The following is a 21,212-nucleotide window of genomic DNA, read 5'->3' on the forward strand; positions in this document are numbered from 1 at the left end:
CTTATGGTGTCATAAATATACATTACATTTGTTTAAGCCATCCTGTCAGCTGGGTAGTATTGGATCAAAGTGTATATTAAGTTTCTGATTAAACAGACCTCTTCTGCAGTTAGGAATAAACACAATTATAACTTCTTCCTTCCTGATGTTGGTTTAAGATTCACATTTGTCCACTTTCAGTGAGTTCCACCATTGTCCTTACCCAGCTGGATAAACAGACTTTAAGGAAATTAAGTACATTTTAGCATACAAACCATTCGCCTACTGTTCAAAACTCCACATGTTCTAGTGGACCCTATCTTTGTCTGACTAAAGGGTATGTTTAGTGTCTTTCTCGGAGCACATTCAATGTTTCAAACCAGTTTCATGCCATTTTTTCTAACAATCCAGTCCCTGGGTTCTCGATTAATAGATAAAAGTGGTCAATACACATATATCAGGTAAAACTAGAATTGGACATGCCACACTGTTTCATAAAATTCTGAAATTAACAGTGGCTCTTCCTGTCATTAATGTGAATAATTGATATTCTGCTCTACAGTCTCATATTAAATTTCAGTTAGAAACTCACATATTTAACAGAGGGCAATTAAGATTTTTCTTCCGTTTTTAAAATAAAAATAAAGCTCGTGGCTCCTCTCAGTCAAATCTGTACTAAAACTGAATCCTTAACCTGGCATTAGACTTCTCTGCAGGGAAAAGAATATGTAGAGCAGGGCAAAACTTTTCAGCCAGCACTTTTTGACTAAACATTCAGATTCAGCAAAACTGAAGTGTGTTGCTAATTTGTGTTGGTTTCATTGAATTGTTCATGTCTGAAGGAAAAGGGAGGGAGCAAAAATAATTTCCAGGAAAAAGTCAGAAGTTTCATCTTGATGTTTTTGAAACAAAATGTTTAGAATTTTTTAATTCAAAATGACTGTTTCAAAAAATGTCTTCAATTTTATTTAGAAAATTGAAAAGGGGAGGGATAGCTCAGTGGTTTGAGCATTGGCTTGCTAAACCCAAGGTTCTGAGTTCAATCCTTAAGGGGGGTATTTAGGGATCTGTGGCAAAAATCTGTCTGGGGATTAGTCCTGCTTTGAGCAGGGGGTTGGATTAGATGACCTCCTGAGGTCCCTACTAACCCTGATATTCTATGTAACTGAAGTGACACATTTCATTTTGGATTGAATTAATTGTTTAGTTTGACCTGAAGCAATTAAAAAAATTCAGAACTGCCAGCAAACCAAAAAATCAGTTATTTGCACAGCTCTAATCTTCTGTTCCATACCAGCTGCTGCAGTCTTACGGTTGTAGTAGCCCCAGCAGCTGGTGCACTTCAAGGAGGAGAGTGGCTGGGAGAATTTGTGCAGTCATATCTTCTACCTGAACCATATTCCCTAACCTCACCTATACACTGGGGTACATGGAGCCGCAATAGCGCAAGAGCAAGGATCCTTTCAGTAGGATTCCCAAAATCATGCTCTTCTACTTTTCTGCAGTGGAACTGTGCCATTTCTGCTAGGTCATGGTCTTGAGTCTGCAGATGAAGTAGGATGTTACCCTTAATAACAACTAATAACAACTGGATAGAATTTGGGGAAAGTGCTTTTAAGAAAAAGAAGCATAAAATATGATACAACGAGACCCGATATCTTAAATTACTGTAAACCAACCAGCTGTGTGTAATAAAGTGATTAGAGGCATTCTTCCAAAGCTAGTTATAGGACTCTGTTTCATTAATATAGTCTCCATTTCAGGTTCACAAACACAGAAGGTTTAAAAGGAATAGTCCATTAAATATGTGAAATATTTTAATCTCATAATTACCAGTGCTTGGTTTAGCTTTGAAGATGCTATTCTATAAATTTGGAGTAAGCAGTCATTCACTGAAGACAGCCCTGCTAACTGGAATAGTAATTACTGTATGTGGCTGAAGCATGTTGATTACTACAGATATAATTATCTTGAGTGCAGATGTCTGAATAGATGTGCATGTTTTTACCTGTGTCATGCATAGATCCACAAGTATTGCTTTCATTTCTGTTTTTGAAAGTGTATGTAGCTGTGAATGCCCACCATTGCGAGTCATTTGATTTGTGTAAAAGAATATTTTCCATGTATTAACATGTGGAAACAGTTTGATAGATTAGGTTGAGAAGAAATTAATCACAGTGATTTTGAGCAGTTTCATCTGGCTCATATCCAGAACTAATTTAGGCTAAATCCCAAAGAGACAGAAGTATTTAATAATTTGCAAATAATCTTTCACCTAATCAAAAATTTTACCACAGCTTTGTAAATTGTTGGATATATATCTAGCCCATCTACATTCATGTACGTTATTAATCTGAGCTGTTTATTTGAACAGCATTTTTATGTGACTCTTATATTCACTGAAGACTAAAATAAAGTCACTTGCATTTCTACTAAATTAAGCTTTTTTAAGCTTAGTGGACATACTGGGCCAAATTCACCCTCAACACTGTTCCACTGACTTCAGTGATATTGCACCATGAATTTACAGTATCTCCTCACTTAAAGTTGTCCCAGTTAATGGTTCGTTGTTATGTTGCTGATCAATTAGGGAACACACTCATTTAAAGCTGTGTAATGCTCCCTTCTAACATTGTTTGGCAGCCGCCTGCTTTGTCTACTGCTTGCAGGAAGAGCAGCCCCTTGCAGCTAGCTGGTGGGGGCTTGGAACCAGGGTGGACTGGCAGCCCCCTATCAGCTCCCCCATCAGCTCCCTGCTCCCCTAAGTTCCCTGTGCAGCGGCTGCCTGCAGTTCAGCTGTGTCCCTCCCTCCACTGCCATGTGCTGCTCCTGCCCTCTGCCTTGGAGCTGCTCCCTGAGACTCCTGCTTGCCGTGCCAGCGGGGGGAGGGAAGGAAGAGGGGGGCTAATGTCAGGGTGTCCCCTCCACCCCGCTCCTGCACCCCACTTACTCCATCTTCCGTAGAGCAGGGCTCAGGATGGAGGAAGCTTGCAGCAGCTGTGGTCTAAGCAAGCTGATCTAATTAACAAGGCAGTGTACTTATGGGAAATGCGCATATCTCCCTCCATTCCTGCTGCCTTGCAGAGTGAGAGGGTTAACCCTTGGGGGCTCAGGCAATTGCTAGTTCATCATTTAGCAGTAAGGGAAATATCCCACCCTCTGACTCCTCTACCTCAACCAAGCTTCACAATCATCATCACTGTGTACCAGTATTAAATTGTTTGTTTAAAACATACTCTGTGTGTGTGTGTGTGTGTGTGTGTGTGTGTATATATATATATATATATGTCTTTTGTCTGGTGACAAAAATTTCCCTGGAACCTAACCCCCTCATTTACATTAATTCTTATGGGGAAATTGGATTTGCTTAACATTGTTTCGCTTAAAGTCGCATTTTTCAGGTACATAACTACAACGTTAAGTGAGGAGTTACTGTATTTGTCTTGTGTCTGACTGTCCCAACTGATTTCAGTATAAAGCTTCAAAGAGATTCTCATTTTAATTAATTTAAATATGTTGTGTATTTGGTTGTCATGGGTTTTGTTACTATGGCAACTGAGTTAGACTATTAAGGGATAGCTCAGCCGGTTTCAACCGGCTGAGTGAGCTCTCTGTTACTGTAAATAAAATGGAGGTTTTGATTAGCTGTCTGCTCTCTGGCCTCAAGTGATTGCTTCCTACACCGGCTGCCCCTAGGACATAACAAAATATACTTCTAAATTCTGGGTCTGCATGTATGAAGGCAGAAAGTTTATTTCTTTTTAAGGCAATGTAATACAAAATTTTCAGAACTCTGTTTCCATGCTACAGCACTTGTCAGAGCAGAGAATAACTCTCTGATTAAAGAAATCAGCATGTTCTGCTAAAAATGTTAATATTAAGATATGTTAAGACTAAGAAATGTAGAGATGGTTAAAGTTTTCCTGTTGTTAAATTGTCATTCATAGCCTTGGTAGACATGAATCTGACATCAGACCTACTCTGTGTATTACAAATCTGAAACTCATCTATTAACATAGATTTATGGATTCCAAGGCCAGAAGGCACCTTTGTGATCATCTAGTTTGACCTTTCCTATAAGACATGCTATAGAACTTCTCCAAAATAATTCCTAGAGCAGCTCTTTTGGCAAAACATCCAATCTGGATTTTAAAATGATCAGTGACGAAGAATCTACCGCAACCCTTGGTAAATTTGTTCCAAAGGTTAATTACTTTCAGTGTTAAAAATGTGCACCTTATTTCTAGTCTGAATTTGTGTAATTCAGACAACTTCTGGCCATTGAATTATGTTATACTATCTTTTGTAGATTGAAGAGCCTATTATTAAATATTAAAACATGATTAAAATATATATAAGATATGCTTTGGGTTGGTAGATCTAGCCGAGGGAGATTTAAGGTGGAAGGAGAATGAGTGCTAGGAGATATGAAGCTAGATAGTAGAGTGGAAACAATTGCTAGCAGCAAAAAGGAGAGGAAGGGTATCAGAATAGAGAATCAGAAGAGTCCTCACTTTAGTGTCTGATGCTGCAAACTAACAGGCCTAAATGGCCTGTGAGCCACCTATCTAAGGCCCCAATACAACTAGCTGATTTGTACAGGTGGACTTCACTGGGACTCTGCATGGGCATCTATGGTCCGCTTGCAGGATCAGGGCCTAAGATACTGCCTCTCTTCTGAGGCCAAGCTGCTGCAGCTGTCAGGCTTGGATTAAACAGTGTGCACTTGCTCAGGGCTCCCATCTCAGGAGGACCTATAACCACTGGCAAAAAAACAAAATAAAACCTTAGTGGTGCTGCAATCCCTAACACCAGGTTGTAATAACACTCACTCAGATTTGGCCCAGCTGCCCCTCTGTCATGATGGATGGGCAGATGGGCCAAACCTGAGCAATGTAGGGCCCTGTGAGTGCAGGGCGGGCGATAGGATAAAGTGGAGGTGGGCAGCCAGGATTGAGAGTAGCCACCCTAGCGCAGGATGGGAATGAAGAACTGAACTGAACTGAGCTGAGCTGGGGTGGGTGGGGAGGGCAAGTTGCCAGTGAGTGGTCAGGAAGGTCCTCGGGGCAGGGAGGGGGACTGGGGAAAGTTGTTGTTGGGCTGTGTGGTGAGTGGGGAGTATTGGGGGGGGCGGGAATTGAGGAGCTGGCGGAGAATGTGGTGTTGAGGTTTACAGGGTGAATTGTGAGAGCTGTGGGGGCATTAGGGATGGTGGGGTTGGGGACCAGGATGTTCAAGGTGAGTGGGGGATTTGTGGAACTGTGGCCAATGGAGTTGAGGAGTTGGGGGCTGCAGTGAGCAGGGTGTATGTCTGGGCGCTGGATTGTGTGTGTGGGCTGTCAGGATAATTGGGGGTGGTGGAGAGTTTTTGAGGCATATGTGGGGTGGAGGGGTATTCAGAGGTCTATGTGGGGTGGAATATATATGGGTTGTAGATGCTTTAAAGAGGGCGTGGGGGCACCCTCTTTAAAGCATTGTGCACAGTGCCCCCCCAAATTCTTTATTCTGGGCCTGGCAGTTGGTGTCTTCTCTTAGGGCTTTGTGCCTTTGGAATTCACTCCTTCCTTGGTTCATATCACTCAAAGTTGTTAACCTTCAAGATGTGCTGAAGGGTTCCATTTTTACTCTGGCTATGAGGAAGGGACAGATTGTGAGGCAAGGTAGTAGAGAGGACTCTGGCGGTTTGGATGTTATGTTTTTGTTTTGATTTTTGGGAGGGTTTTTTTTTCTTTTGGATAACTTGCTCTGGCTAGGGTATATTTTTCTGAGAACAGCTATGTCTGGGAATCTGTGTTTAATGTGTACAGAGTGCTGAGGGCACCCACAGCCTTGGATGGATGGCTGATATCTCTCTCTCTTTTAAAATTTTTTTGGTAGTATACATCCAAATAAATAAATTAATACCTATTTAAAGTAGCTACTCATACAGGTAAGCAAACCAGGCTATGAGTTGTAGATTAATTATTTTTTTTAAATAATATATGGCTTTTCAATATGTATATTTTATAAAAATATAAGTTATTTTGCATTGTGTCACAAATTCCTTTCCTTCCTTTTGTATCACTTTCTTAGTATATGGTGTTATTATTATTGCTCAAGACTGATTGTGCTAATGTGTATGTTTTCCGACTCTAGCATGTAGCTCTTGTGGAATATGCAGGTCTGATCAGTATTCCACTCGTGCTGCTTGAAATAAGAAAGGAAGCTTAGAAACATAGTGCAAATTCTGGGGGAAATCTTGAGAAGGATAGCTAGGCAGAACTATTTATTTGCTGGGAGATGAGATCCCAGAAAAACAAATGTATAAAAAATATTGCCTGTACTGAACGTTGATACCACTGCAGAACTACGTAAGTCTGGGGTTGGTCTAAGATTGAGGCCCGCGGTTTGAAATTGATGCTAGGAAGATGGAAGACTTTATGGTGCACTCACCCATACCCTATGTTAATTTGGTGCATGAATTGAATAACATTTCAAGATAATATAAAATCCATGCATGTGATTATTTGTTGAATACGCATATCTAAATGTTCAGCTGCTCTGGCTTGCAGTATAACAACATTAAAAAGAGACAGATACTGTGTGGTTGTTTCATGGAAGGAGGTAGCGTGAATCAATGAGAATACTTACAGTACCTTGTTTACATTGGACTAGTGATGTACATATCCTTCCCTACCCTCCCTTAAATCACCATTGTATCTTTGGATATTGTAGATATCTTCTGTTTTCACTCAAACTCCAACTAAGTAAATACTGAACATGGACCTTAAAGTTTGACCATAAATGTTTTGGATTAGTGCAAATTTTAAATGAGTTTTGGGTATGAGGCTATTAATTATAGAACTACTCAAAGACAGATTGATCTTTTGTTTAGTCAGCAGATGCACTGTATGAAGACAAATAGGGCTTGATGCTGAGAGAGATTGAGTACTCGCTCTCACTGAAGTCAGTGAAAATTGCAGGTGTTCTGCACATTTAGAATTATTCCAAGTGAATGGTTGGATCTAAGAGAGATTAAAGGGACAGGCTTCTTTTTTTTTTTTTAAACTAATGATTTGACCAAGAAAAACTTCTTAGTGGTACCTAATTAATGTAAAGGAACAACAATACTTGTGTGAAACCAAGAAATCTATTTATTTAGATTATTTTCAAGTGCCTGCCCCTGGTAACTCTAAGTGCTTCAACGAATATTTTAAATACAGAAAAAACAAAGAATAAAAGCTAAAGAAAGTCAAGCAAACTTCCCATACAAATCAACTCAACTAGTAAATAGTACTTGACTAATAATTATTAATAATGTGAATGACTAACCACCTCAAAACTCAAACCCTGCCTTCATTAAAAGCCCAAGAATGTAGATCAGTGTTGCATAGTGTTCTAAAGGTTAACAAATTCAGGCTCTGTTGGATCCAAGGGAATAATGAGTTTGAGTTAATGACCCTGCACAGAAAACATGCTGGCACAAGATTCCTCTCCATTTTAAAATCAGTGGCTGCCTATTTATGACTTTAGACTACTAAAAAGACTTGGGAAACTGTATCAAGGTTCCCCCTTGAAAGTAAAGGTCACACTATTTTCACCAAGACCATTATTTATTTACTTATGTATTTAAAGTGCTCTTGGCCAAACCTACTACCTAAGTAGCCAGGCCAAACACTCACAAATTGGTAACCGAAGTAGCAAATCAGAAGTGCTGATATGGTTTCTGTCATCACTTCTAGTTGCTTTTGTTCTGTCTACTAACACAACGTCAATTTTGCAGAGACTAAGCCTTAAACACGCCCCAATTTGAGTAAACTGTTGGGATGAATTGGTCCACTGCACCATCTGGGTCAGACAAGATAGAGATGTGAAGCTGGGTCTCCTCAGTTTATCTTTTACAGCCCTTCCTATTAGTTTCTTGTCTTTGTGGAGCAGGATATGTGAAGCACATAAAAGAACTCTTAAAGCAGACGAACAATTTCCCACACTACCTCTAGGATCTCTGGCAAAGAAAAAGAAAAGAGCCTTGAGTGACTCCACCAAACCCTTTTAAGGATCAAAAATATGCCCATAATACATTTTGATAAATAATATTGTAAGCAATTGACAGACATGAAGGCCAAGAAGGCCAATAGCATATTGGGTTGTATTAGTAGGAGCATTGCCAGCAGATCGAGGGAAGTGATTATTGTCCTCTATTTGGCACTGGTGAGGCCACACCTGGAGTATTGTGTCCATTTTTGGTCCTCCCCGCCCCCCGCCCCACTACAGACGGGATGTGGACAAATTGAAGAGAGTCCAGCGGAGGGCAACAAAAATGATTAGGGGGCTGGGGCACATGACTTACGAGGAGAGGCTGAGGGAACTGGGGTTATTTAGTCTGCAGAAGAGAAGAGTGAGGGGGGATTTGATAGCAGCCTTCAATTACCTGAAGGGGGGTTCCAAAGTGGATTGAGCTAAGCTGTTCTCAGTGGTGGCAGATGACGGAACAAGGAGCAATGGTCTCAAGTTGCAGTGGGGGAGGTCTAGGTTGGATATTAAGAAACACTGTTTCACTGGGAGGGTGATGAAGCACTGGAAGGGGTTACCTAGGGAGGCAGTGGAATCTCCATCCTTAGAGGGTTTTAAGGGCTGGCTTGACAAAGCCTTGGCTGGGATGATTTAGTTGGTCCTGCTTTGAGCAGGGGATTCGACTCCTGAGGTCTCTTCCAACCTTAATATTCTATGATTCTATGATTCTGTGACATATAAGACTCCATTATCATCATCCGTCTCCAAACCAATACTACGATTGCAGTTTCTGGAATGTACTCAGATCAAAATCCAATGGGCTAGGGTCAAGACACTTGTTCAATTGCCCCGCTGCAACCTTCTTCACCATCTTTCCCCCAAAAGAGGGGATAGACACATTTATAATTAGTAAGACTGTTAGCATCGAAACAGTCATCCTGAGCAGAAACTTCATGATGGATTCTTTAAGGATAGAAGGCAGCCTGTCCTCCTGCAGGGAAACGTTGAAAGTTTCCACAAAGTGCAGACCAGTGCTTCTTAACTGATCTTCAGCCAGGAAGAACATGAGTCCAGTACACTTTACCTGAGAACTTCTAGAACTGCAGTGAGCGATGCCAGCTGAAATTCATGGTTTTTTTTTTCTTGCTGATATGGAGGCAGTCTAGATCTGAGCAATTTATATCCACACAAGAACTTGAAAATTCCTTGCGGGGAATAATACTTGGCTCTGTAGCTGAGTGAAAATATGAGTCAACTAGACTGTCCACCTACACCAGTCCCACTTTAGGTACTGGGTAGATGGTAGATGCGGTTCACTGTTGAATTATTTTGGGGAAGTTCTTTGACTTCTGCTATTCAGGAGATCAGACTACATGATCATATTGGTCATTTTTTGGTTTTAGAATTAACAAATTAGATTGTCATATATAGATGCTAAATATGAATTTATACTGTTTACAAAACAGTTGTTAAAATAGTGTTTCAATGTGCTTTTAAGAATACAGTTTTAATTTTTTACGCAATCGTTTGTTTTTTCAGTGTGTGTCTGATTTATGAGATCTGATTATGTAAACCACATTGCATTACATTGGTCTGATTTTGTGATGATGCTGTGAAAAAGGCAAATGCAATCCCAGGATGTGTTAGCCAAGGTATTTCCAGTTGAGATAGGGAAGAATTAATCCCACTGTCCAAAGCATTGGTAAAATGGTCTGGAATACTGTGTATAATCCTGGTCACCCATGTTCAAGAAAAATGAATTCAAAATGGAGCAGGTATAGAGAAGAGCTGGTAGGATGATCAGGGGAATGGAGAGGAAACTAAAAAATCTTGCTCCGTTAGCCTAGCAAAATGAAAGCTGAGAGGGGATGTGATTGCTCTCTATAAATACCTTGGGGGGATAAGGAGGAAGAGAAGAAGAGCTGTTTAAGGTAACGGACACTGTTGGCACAAACTGGTCACAAACAAATGTAGACTGGAAGTTAGAACAAAGTTTCTAGCCTCAGAGGAGTAAGGTTCTGGAATGGCCTTCCAATAGGAATACTGGGGGCATCAGCCTAACTGGTCAAGATAGAGCTTGATACGTTTGTGAACAGCATTGAATGATGGAGTTGCCTGCACTAGCAGGGGACTGGATTCAATGACCCATGAGGTCCCCTCCAGTCCTATGTTCCTATGGTTAGAATGTAATCTTGCATGATTGACAAAGAGATTATAACATAATATTGCATGAGCCTGGGAAATCTTATTTGACAAAATAAGTTTTTTTTTCTGGTATTACTGTTTCAGAAAAACGTGTATTAAGACATTTAAATAGACTTAACTAATCATGGAAAAGTTGTGGGTTGTATACGACTTTTTCCCCAGGACCTTTGAATTTTATAATTTTTTTTGTATGTGTCCAATTAAAACATGACAAATCAAATAACATTATCCAAATGTCCAGCAGCTGGGATATAGGAATAATGATCCAGCACCCTAGAATCAGAAATTAGAGATGGAAAAGACCCAGTGCCATAGATCATCTAGGCCATCTATCTCAACAGGATTGTTCCCTTCAGTACATCTGCTAATGCTTTATTTCTGAGTTGATTTTGTAGCCTACTGATTAATTGATTAAGGATGAAAATCGCTAACTTACTGACTTTCTGGTGCCATATTCTGCCCTGGGATGTGAGAAAATGGCTTTCTTTTACTCCAGGCAGAACTTTGTGGGCCCCGTCTTCCCTGTTTTCATGAAGAAGGGAAGCTCAAGCTCTTCACACAAGAAAATTGTTCAGATCCTTTTTCTGTTATTTGGATCCTCTGGTCCCTTCCCCTTGAGCTGCTCCTGGTAATCTTATGCACAGGGACCTGGCTTCAAGCACCGGGGGTTCACCTCAATTATGTGTCTTCCCTCTGTGCACATAAAATAGTGAACTAAGTAAATTTCTTTATGATAACTCATGTAATGGAAGGTCAAGGTGATTAAGGCAAATACCACTGTTGTTTCAGTAATAGGTTGCTCCACCTCTGCAGAGCAAAACTGCACCAGCTGTGCTCTAAAGTCACTGGGAATGGGGGATGCTCAGTATCTCTCAAGAAGAGCTTAACACCTGGCAGCACTAGGCTTGCCTAGAGTGTATAGAGGTTAATTTTGTTTTGGCTTGTTCTCTGTGCAGAAATTAGCTAAGATAAAGTATATATTTAAGATTTTTTTTTGTTCCCTAGGCAGCAGGAGCAATCCGTCCTCTCGTCTCTACTGTTGTTGCTTCCTCTGCAGATGGTTCTTTAGACCATTCACTAGAACGTGCCAGGTACAGAGCAAGTGAAATGCCTCAGGCTTTCCTATTTGATATAATCTATCAAGCATATCATCAGGTAAGATTTTGGGCTTTTCAAGACAGAAGCTCCCTTTTCCCCCCCTCAATGTCTGTTAAAGGAAAATAATTCACCTTGTTTGGTTTTTCTGAAAATTATAGTTGAAATTTCTATAAATCTATCCCAGATTATATGAGATTGCATGTAAATCATTTCAGTGTAGTCTCCTAATGACAATGTTTTATAATAATATTTTATTATTTTTTTACTATGATCTGCGTACTAGTGACCATTCTTATCATCTGTTCAATTTATACTGTTATCAAACTGCCAAATACAAATGTGATTCCTGGGTTTTAGGTGACAAAAAAATCATTATCTATGCCTAATGGTACATGATGAAATATGTATTTTGTATATTATGAACCATATTCTTTGATGGTGTAATTCCATTATAGTCAATGGAATTATACCAGAGAGAATTTAGCCATTCATGTATTTTACCAATGTGTCTCTTTTCCTTTGTGCATTAATGTATCATTAAACCTGTTAAAGTTTATGCTACAAGCCTGAATTTGAATTAAGATTCAAGTAACCCAGAAAACTCACAAAAGTCAGAAAATTAGCAATTACAGTTATTTAATTTCATGTCCTCTTACTTTCTCTCTAGCTTTGCGGTAATCTTTGTCCCTTATTTTCCTCTTTTCCCATGACACGTTGACCTCTTCCACTTCATGGGTGAAGATGACTCAAGCAAAACACTCCTCTACTCAGGGATTAAGGGCCTGATCCACAGCCCATTGGAAAGATTCCCAGTGATTTAGAGTTTAGGTCTCGATTCAACAAAATACATAAGCTAGTGGACTAACATGCTTAAAGTTAGATATATGTTAAGTATCTTAATGAATCAGTGCAGTAAGTGGCAGGACTTTGTGGAGGCAATCCAGTGTGTGAGTAGTGTAATAATGGACAGTGGCATATGCTAAAATATTGGAAGATACTAATTTTGCAAATATCAGTTAATGTATGTGAAACTATTTAATATTCCATGCATCGTAGTAAATTATTAGATTCACTAGATACATTGATTAATGACTGATCATGATACATATGTGAATACAATCTGTTTTAACTTTCCATTAATTAACTATATTGCATTAACACCATCTTTATTGAACTGAAAAATTTGGGGCAGGAGATTCTAATGAAACCTTAATAGTTTCACCATTATCCCCTTTGATGTTTTCTTTCATTTGCCTCACCCTACACTCAGAGTTTACTGGAAGCACTCCAAACTCTAATCTCCAGGCTTCACTTCCTCTTCACACATCAACTTGTGGGGAGTGGCCTATCATCCAGCGATCTCCAAGGTTGGTGCCTGGGAGCATGAAATTACTTCACTTGCCACTCGGCAGGAATTCTTTCAGTGCACTAGTGTGTAAAGCATGGTACCCTATGGTTGAAAAGCAGAAGCTGTTACAAATCCTTTGGAAGACTAACAACCTGTGTTGTGAAATCTTTTGAGTCTTAGATGAAGCTTACCCCCTATATCATCACTCCCATTTATCTACTATGAATGAAATAAAGTATTTATTCCACATGAAATCTACATGAAAAGGATGTTACTATTGCATTGGTACGCTCTCAACATTCAGGAGATGTCACTCCCCGCCTCATGAGTATCTGTTGTGACTGTTTTTAATTGCATGGGCATATACTATTTCTAAAAAAATACTGTATAATACTGTACTCTATTTTTCTAGGGTTATACTGTGGATACCCCATGTGCAGGTACACTAGAGAGCTGGGAAGGGTGTAAAGGAGCTTTGCTGTCCCTCCACTGCATTGTTCAATGGCCAGCGATATTTGCAATCCCTGTGTTCCTCTGAGTACAGGAAATGCTCCCACCTAGAGTGTGCACTTCTCTCCCTCTGTAGGAGCAAAACTCCAAAAGGGGCCATTGAGGAACCAGGGCTATGGTCGCTTCCCCACACCCGTTGCATTGGCTATATGCTGTTCATCCGAAGGGATGATGCAACATGCACAAATGCTCTATGCTTTGGAGCTCTGGAAAAGAATTCACTTCACTAAAACTTCTTAAATGTTTCTGGTCACAGGTAGTAGTGGTTGTTATTTATTTTACTGCAATAGCACCTAAAGGCTCCAATCAAGATTCAGTGCCCTGCTTGTGCTAGGAACTATATAAACAGATAACAAAAAGATAGCTGCTGCCCTGAAGACCTTACAATCTAACTGCAGAAGAACTTTTTGTAGGGACTGGAGGTGGAAAGAAGATAGCTAAAAGTGCTTTGCAAACCTTAACTAATCTTCACAAAAATCTCATGAAGAACATTGGTATCATTACAGCATTTTACAGATACAGAAAGAGAAATTAAACGTCTTGTCCAAGATCACATAGCAGGTCATATGGCAAAGCTGGGAATGGAGTCCAGCTCTTCTGTGCATACTAGACTATGATCTTACTCTGTGTAGAAAACACAATAGTGACCTTTATGACATAACACCGGGGGCCAGTTGAAGGCCACTTTCACCTTTACTGCTTCCCCAGGTTTCCCAATTGAATATATGTGCGTTTGTTTTATTTTTTGTCTGATATTGCACATCACATTTTTGCATGTAGGATCTCATTTTAGTGTTTGCTCACGTCTCTCATTTCTCTAGGTCCATTTTCTATTACTGTTCTGTCCGCAGAGGTATTTGCATCTTCTCTCAACTTATAATATGTGAATCTCATTAATAGGCTGTTTTACTTGCCCTTCTAGATCATTAAATGAGATTGGCTCTAACCCACCAATCCCTAAAGAAATAAATATATTTGAAACAAAATTAATAACTAGAAATGCCAACAAACAGTACTTTGACTGGATTGCTATTGAACATTTATAGGAATGATGGCTAGGGTTTCAGATATTTAATTTGTATTTTGGAAAAAAGAGCTATTCTTCATGTGGCTGCAGACGTGCATTCCACTCAGATGTGCGCATGCCCAGTGCTGACTGAAACTGGAAAACTTTTGCTTAGCAGTATCCATAGGGATGCCGCTTGTGCCCTACGGCCCTTAGCTCCTCCCGTGACTATTTAAAGGTAGCGCTGCAGCGACATGCAAACCCCCCCTTTCAGTTCCTTTGCACTGAATGTTAAGAGTAGAGACTCCGATACAGACGGGTGAAAGGTGGGTCGTGGAATACACGTCTGCACCCACATCTCAAAGAGAGAAGACATTTGAGTCTTTCACATTTTTACAAGAGGAATGCAAATAATTGAAAAAGAACTGCTTAGTCTCCTGGGAAAATAATGTAAACATTTCTTTTAAAAATTATGACAATACAAACAGCTGTATGAGTGGTGTCCAAATTTTTGAGCCTCTGGGCAAAACATATTTCTGAAAGGTCAAAAGGTTACAATCAATGCTTTGGGGCATATTTTCTGTCCTGTTCTTCTCCCTTTGCACCCTTTCTCCTTAAGTGCCTTGTTTTGGGGAGGAGAGTCATCCATTTATTCTTAACACATTTGCCCTCAAAGACCACAGATTTGACATAACTGAGTTATATACAATATTTTGTCATAATCCCATTATACCTATTCATATATTATAGGTGAAAGAGGCAGCAACAGCTACAGTTAAGATTACCTAACATTTTCCAGTATAAGGCTCTATTTTTGGTTGTTTATAGCTTTGCCAAGTCCTAGCCATTTGGTCTGAAATTTTACATGTTAGCTCTCTGCCTCAGAGTGAATTTATTTTGCGAAGTTTCAGCAAAAATAGCTTAGCCATTTCTGAAAACAAGGTTAGGGGAAAATATGTATGTTTTATTTGTTTAAAAAATTCCATCTGCTTTATTGAAGTGTTCTAATGTCACCATCCCTTATAGCTGGAACTTGAAATTTGTCAGGGAGGTATCTTTTGCTGCCCTAATGAAAATCCACTGAGAGTTGGCTAAATTAGAAGCCTCTTCGTATCATCATGTACATATAGTCAGTGGAGCTTTTTGCTCCAGTCATAGTATGCCCACTGCACTGGTTATGCTCTCAGGACTCACTCAGCTTTCTGCATGGTGCAAAGTTAGAGTTCTAGATGGGGCAGAAATACAATGACTTCCTCCCCTCCAAGTGCATTATTGCCATGGACTAGATCATAGGTTCTTGTGCCCTTTCCATATTAGTAGATACAGTCGTTAGCTACAGTATCATATACTTTTTTTTCATTCAGTGCACTTGGAGATCAGTGACTTGAGGCAGAGAATTAGAAAAAGAGAAAGAACTTGCTTTTGTGTTTGCAACACTGGACAGGGACTCAGGACCAACTGGGTTAAATTCTTTGCTCTGACTTAGACATCCTCTGTGATGTGGGTAAGACACTATACTGTAATGCATACATGCAAGGGGACTGAATTATTGTTGCACAGGCATCCTTAACTCTGGCATTTCCTAACGTATTAGGTTAATATAAATGGAATTCCTGTTTTTATTCTATCCATATCAGCCCCCAGGGAAATCAAAAAACTAGAAGTGTTAATTATAAATCCGCCCTTTCAAGGAATAGCCAAAGAAGTCTTATTTCTTAGACCAGACTTGTTCTTTTTTGCCTAAGGTAGTTTCAGGTTTCCGTTCAGATTTTTAAATTAAACTAGAAGCCTATATCCAAAGAATCCTCCTGAAGTCTGAAAAGAAAGACAGGTTACATCATTTAGTGGAAGTTAGGCATTCCCTAGAGCAATATCTTAAGAGGAATTAGAGTATCAGGAAGTCAAGTAGACTATCTGTTTCCTTCCATCAGATTATGTTAGGGCTGATTTCTATACAGACCTGATCCTGACAGATTGTGCAATGCATAGAAGCCCTTTGTATTTAGTAGTAATATAAAACATCATGTTATGTCATGTCACATTATTGTAACAAAGTAGCAGAACATTATGTAGAAAAGGCTGAAATACACATTTCATACTGTATGTGGTGTCAAGATTAGGTGTTCATTATCTAGGTATATTTACCAAGGTGGGACAGTTGTAAACAGTTACAGAGCCTTGCTTTCCTGGCAAGTGGACAGCTAAGAACAGAAGTGGAATAGCAGGAGAGCCTGATCAGAGTCTAGAGAGGTGTCTGCAATAAGACATTGGGAGAAGACACAGCTAACTGCTAGTGGACCAGCATTGACAAGCTGAGTGCCTTGTAGGAGGCAGGAAGTACATGCAGATGATGGGGAGCAGCAGATTTCAGAGGGTTGTAGTTTAAGAACACTGCGATGTTTTTTGTATAGAGAAGCCTCTGCTCTCCATTAAAGGGGAGTAGTGGAGGTTAAATAATATGTTCCTTTTTTAAGGAGACAATTTCTATTTAAAAATCACACTTCCATCTGAAAAGGCTGTATCTGTTTTACAAGTAACCCCGATTATTTACTATACCTGAAAGACCTTTAAGTAAAAACAGCTTCTCTATTTTTTGGTGTTTATACTTAGTGCATTTGACTCTACTTATGTATAGTCAATTTGATTGTTTTGTTCATGGTAGACATTTCCCTGGCACTGCAAGAGGGTTTTTAACAGTGATCACAACAGCAAAGCTGAAAGTGAAGCTGAAATAGACCAACCAAGAGGTAGGAGTGTACACTGAGAAGGGGTTAGCCCTGAGCCTGTTTACAGGGCTGGCGCAACCCATTAGGCGACCTAGGCGGTCACCTAGGGCGCATCCGGCCGCCGCGGTCGTCGGTGGTATTTCGGGGGCAGGACCTTCTACCGCCTCTGTCGGAGGTGCCATTTCGGGGGCGGGACCTTCCGCCGCCTAGGGCGCCAAAAAAGCTGGCGGTACTCCTGCCTGTTTAGGAGTGTTGCTCTCAAGCCTGCCCACAAGACCCTTGTAAACAGCAGTGGGGAGCAAAATGAGTTTCCAGAATCCAGCCCTAGAGAGGTCAGATCGTGTGCTCTCTCTTTTTTGGAGGCTTCTTCAGGGATGTACTAAATTAATATGTCTCCTGTTCATGCCCCTCTTCCAGCAAGCACAACCACACTTTTCGGGCAGTGGTGGCAAACCTGGCTGAGGAGAGTTTGCAAAACCTGCCTGCATAGATGAGGACCTTTAATTATAAGCAGACAAAATAATATAATGTCAGGAAGAATCATGCAAATACTTAAATGCCATATCCTGAGAAGCAGATGTTCTTTTGGAACAGAAGAACCATTACAAGGGTGTCCACAGAATTTGGGGATGGGATGGAGAGAAGAGAAATTCTGCAAACTGTTCAATCAGCTCAAACATTCTTTTCAAAGACTAACAATTTTCTTGTGTAGCAGATCTCTGGGGCTTATGCAGGGAAGAGTTGGCTGGAAATATGAAAGGAAGCTGGCTATTGCTAGGTCCACTGCAGTCGTAGTTACTCATAGATTTGCCTTTTCAGCACATAAATGAGTATAGGAAGCTATGTATGTGGGATTTGCAAACTTCCGAATTACATCTTGAAGGGGAATATCGTCATTAGGGTTTTTCTCTTTAAACTTGTATGAAGCATTTTAGTATTCTCTAGTAGGAAGTGAAGTCAGCTCCAGCAGTTTACTAATATTTTAACATAGGTCAGGCAGGTCCTTTCAGGTAAAATATTTAGATTGATTCTGGGACTTTCTGTGGGTGCCGTCTTTGCTGAGAAATCAATGTTTGTTAAATTAACATTGTCTGCAACAATTGAGATTAAGTGAAAGTAGTAAACGAATTGTTAACTAAGACCTTGGTACTTAGGTACTCCAAAGGCCCATAACATTTAGGGTAATACTGTCAGTAGGAGCTGAAGTAAGTGGAAATATATTTAATCATTACTGGAGGGAAGCATTGATGGCAGACGTAATAAGCTCGTTTTGTTGTTTTTAATGTAACTGTCTGGAAGGGAGGTATTAACATCCATTCGTGGTCACTAAGGAGGTGGAGTGTGACAGAACTGAAGCTGTGGATAATGGAGAAATCCACTTCCCTGTATGTAGACATTTTGTTATTCATTGTGGCCTTTCTGAAGAACCTTGAACTGCTGACATTCTCCTTGTCACCTGAAGTTGTGGCTGTGGAGTTGCTAAGGATTATAACATGTCAGACTGTTGCAGATAATGGTTCAGAGACCTGGCATAAATTACAGACTAACAAGGTTACACTGCTTCATCATGGGAAACAGTTACTGATTTTCTTAGTCTTCTTCTTAGTCTTTTTCTATTTGTTTTTGTTGTTCCTTTAAAAAAAATAGGAATGGTATAACTAAATTAGGAAAAGCAAGCTAAGAAAAATTCTGGAAAGGGTATGTGGGAGCTCAGAAGTCAGTGCTGCTCACACTTTTTGTGAGATTGTGGTGCTAAATGGAGTCTTCAGATTCACATTTCAAACATTCTGTAGCTCCACTGGTCACTCATGCCTATTCAGATGTGATCCATTGGGCTGGACGTTGACTCCATTCAGACAAAAAGGATACTTAAATCTTTGCTTGAAATCCTTTGGTTATGAATTGATTGTGTGGAGTATAGATGTTTGTAAAAGCACTGAAAATAGTGTTGAATCACATTGTTATACTTAAGGTGAGGTAGATGGACAGATCTAACCATAGTCCATGAGTTATGATGCAAACCGTTTGATTTTTTTCAAGGATGACTTGGACAGATATTTATAGCAAACATATTATCTCCATAAGGTTGATCTGCTACAGTAGTGATGTCAGTCAACCTCTATGAATCCATCCCATATGTATTTGAGAATCACTGTATGTTGTGTTACAGCTTAGAGTACATGTGCATTTTGAGCTGGAGGTGTAAAGTTCAGCTCAGGTAGACATATCTGCATTACCTCTGATTGAGCTACTTCATTAAAAGTAGAGTATAGCCATCATGGCATGAGCAGTGGCTGCCTTGAGTACGAACCTAGCATCTTGGATGAGTACATACTGTGATAGCTAAGCCCTATGGCCGCTCATGCTCCCGCAGCCACACACTATTTTTAGTGTGCTGTCTCAGCGCTAGTGTGGGTATGTTTCCTTGAGCTGGAATTTACACCTGTAGCTCAAAATTTAGATTATAATTGCACTTTTCTTTTACTACACTAATATGTGTGTGTAGGTTGTCCTGCCTCTCCTCAACACTATTATGGAACACAATGATAGTGAATCAAAAATTACTAATGAATTGGCCAGGAACTGGGTAAAATCAGCTAATAGTTTTAGAAATATACTCAATATAGTTGTACAAGCCAACCAAATAACAAACTGAGTGATGCTGGATTCTTTCTAACATGGAGTCCTCGATGTAGACTACTTCCACCTGCCTACAAAATATAATCAGTAGTTATACTGTTATGTTTGAAAAACTTAATTTTATTTTTATTGCTGTACTTATATTTATGTGTTAAGTTTCTGGCTGCTTTTCAAGTTTTCTGAAGCATCTCAGAGGGTTATTATGTGTGTAACACTTTTTGCCTCTTTCGTTAATAAAGTGCTGGATTTTAATCCTTGCTCTCTCAAAGGTGTTTTTAGAATATCGAAGTATTCATTTTCTCTCTAAAACAGAAGCATTGATATTTAGTGGAATAGTAAAGTAGCATGGGGGCATTTGAGTTTGCAAAAGTATCCTGCATCATTGGATTGTTTACAGACATGAGAATCTGTATAGATTGTAACATTTAGTGGCATGATAATGTAAAGTTGGGAAATATATATAGTTGAAATTTTAAAATTATGTGTAATCTAAACATAAAACCAACGTGACAGGGGAAGAAAATTCTGATCAGTTCATAGATTCATAGATTGTAAGGTCAGAAGGGAACATTATGATCATTTAGCCTGAACTCTTGAATAACAGAGGCCATAGAATTTCCCCAAAATAATTCCTAAATATCTTTTAGAAAAACATCCAATCTTGATTTTAAAATTGCCAGTGATGGAGAATCCACCATGATGCCTGGTAAACTGTTCCAGTGGTTAATTACTCTTACCATTAAAAATGTATGCCTTACTTCCAGTCTAGCTTCAACTTCCAGCCACGGGATCTTGTTGTACCTTTCTCTGTTAGATTGAAGAGCTCATTACTAAATATTTCTTCCCAATGAGGTACTTATAGGCTGAAATTGTTGCCCTTTACTCTCTTTGTTATTAAATAGATTGAGCTCCTTGAGTCTGTCACTAAAATGCATGTTTTCTAATCCTTTAATCATTCTTGTGGCTCTTCTCTTTCCAATTTATCAACATCCTTCTTGATTTGTGGACACTAGAACTGGACACAGTATTCCAGCAGCGATCGCACTAGTGCCAAATATAGAGGTAAAATAACCTCTCCTCCTCCTCCTCAAAATTCCCATGTTTATGCTCATGCATCCTAGAATTGTATAAGTTCTTTTGAGCTGGAGCTCATGTTCTGTTGATTATCCACCGTATAACCCCCAAATCTTTTTCAGAGTAATTGCTTCCATGCTAGAGCCTCCATCCTGTAAGAATGGTGTACATTCTTTGTTCCTAGATATATACATTTACATTTAACTGTATTAAAACACACATCATTTGCTTGCACCCAGTTTACCAAGTGATCCAGATCACTCTGAATCATTATTTACTACTCAGCCAATTTTTGTGTCATCTGCAAACTTTATCAGTGATGATTTCGTGTTTTCTTCCAGGTCATTTATAAAACGGTTAAATAGTATAGGCCAAGAACCAGTCCCTGCAAGACACCACTAGAAACAGACCTGCTCCTGGATGATTCCCTGTTTATAGTTGCATTTTGAGACCTATCAGTTAGAAAGCTTTTAATCTATTTAATGTGTGCTATGTTAATTTTATATAGTTTGTGTTTTAATCAAAATGTTGTGTGGTACCAAGTCGACTGCCTACAAAGGTCTAAGTATATGATGTCAACACGACTACCTTTAATCAATCAAACTTGTAATCTCATCAAAAATAGATATCAAGT

At 39.5% G+C, this 21,212-nt stretch overlaps 1 protein-coding gene across 4 annotated transcripts in view; it reads left to right on the forward strand.

The window, feature by feature from the left end:
- CRPPA (CDP-L-ribitol pyrophosphorylase A) overlaps positions 1 to 21,212 on the forward strand; it is a 175,985-nt gene that overhangs the window by 34,833 nt on the left and 119,940 nt on the right. For all 4 annotated transcript variants that reach the window (XM_045007023.1, XM_045007021.1, XM_045007025.1 and 1 more), the window contains exon 3: positions 11,182 to 11,331. In XM_045007023.1, the coding sequence (XP_044862958.1) occupies positions 11,182 to 11,331 (150 nt within the window). The remainder of the gene's footprint in view (positions 1 to 11,181; positions 11,332 to 21,212) is intronic.

This window comes from Mauremys mutica, chromosome 2 (genome assembly GCF_020497125.1).
Source record: "Mauremys mutica isolate MM-2020 ecotype Southern chromosome 2, ASM2049712v1, whole genome shotgun sequence".
In the NCBI taxonomy this organism is placed as follows: domain Eukaryota; kingdom Metazoa; phylum Chordata; order Testudines; family Geoemydidae; genus Mauremys; species Mauremys mutica.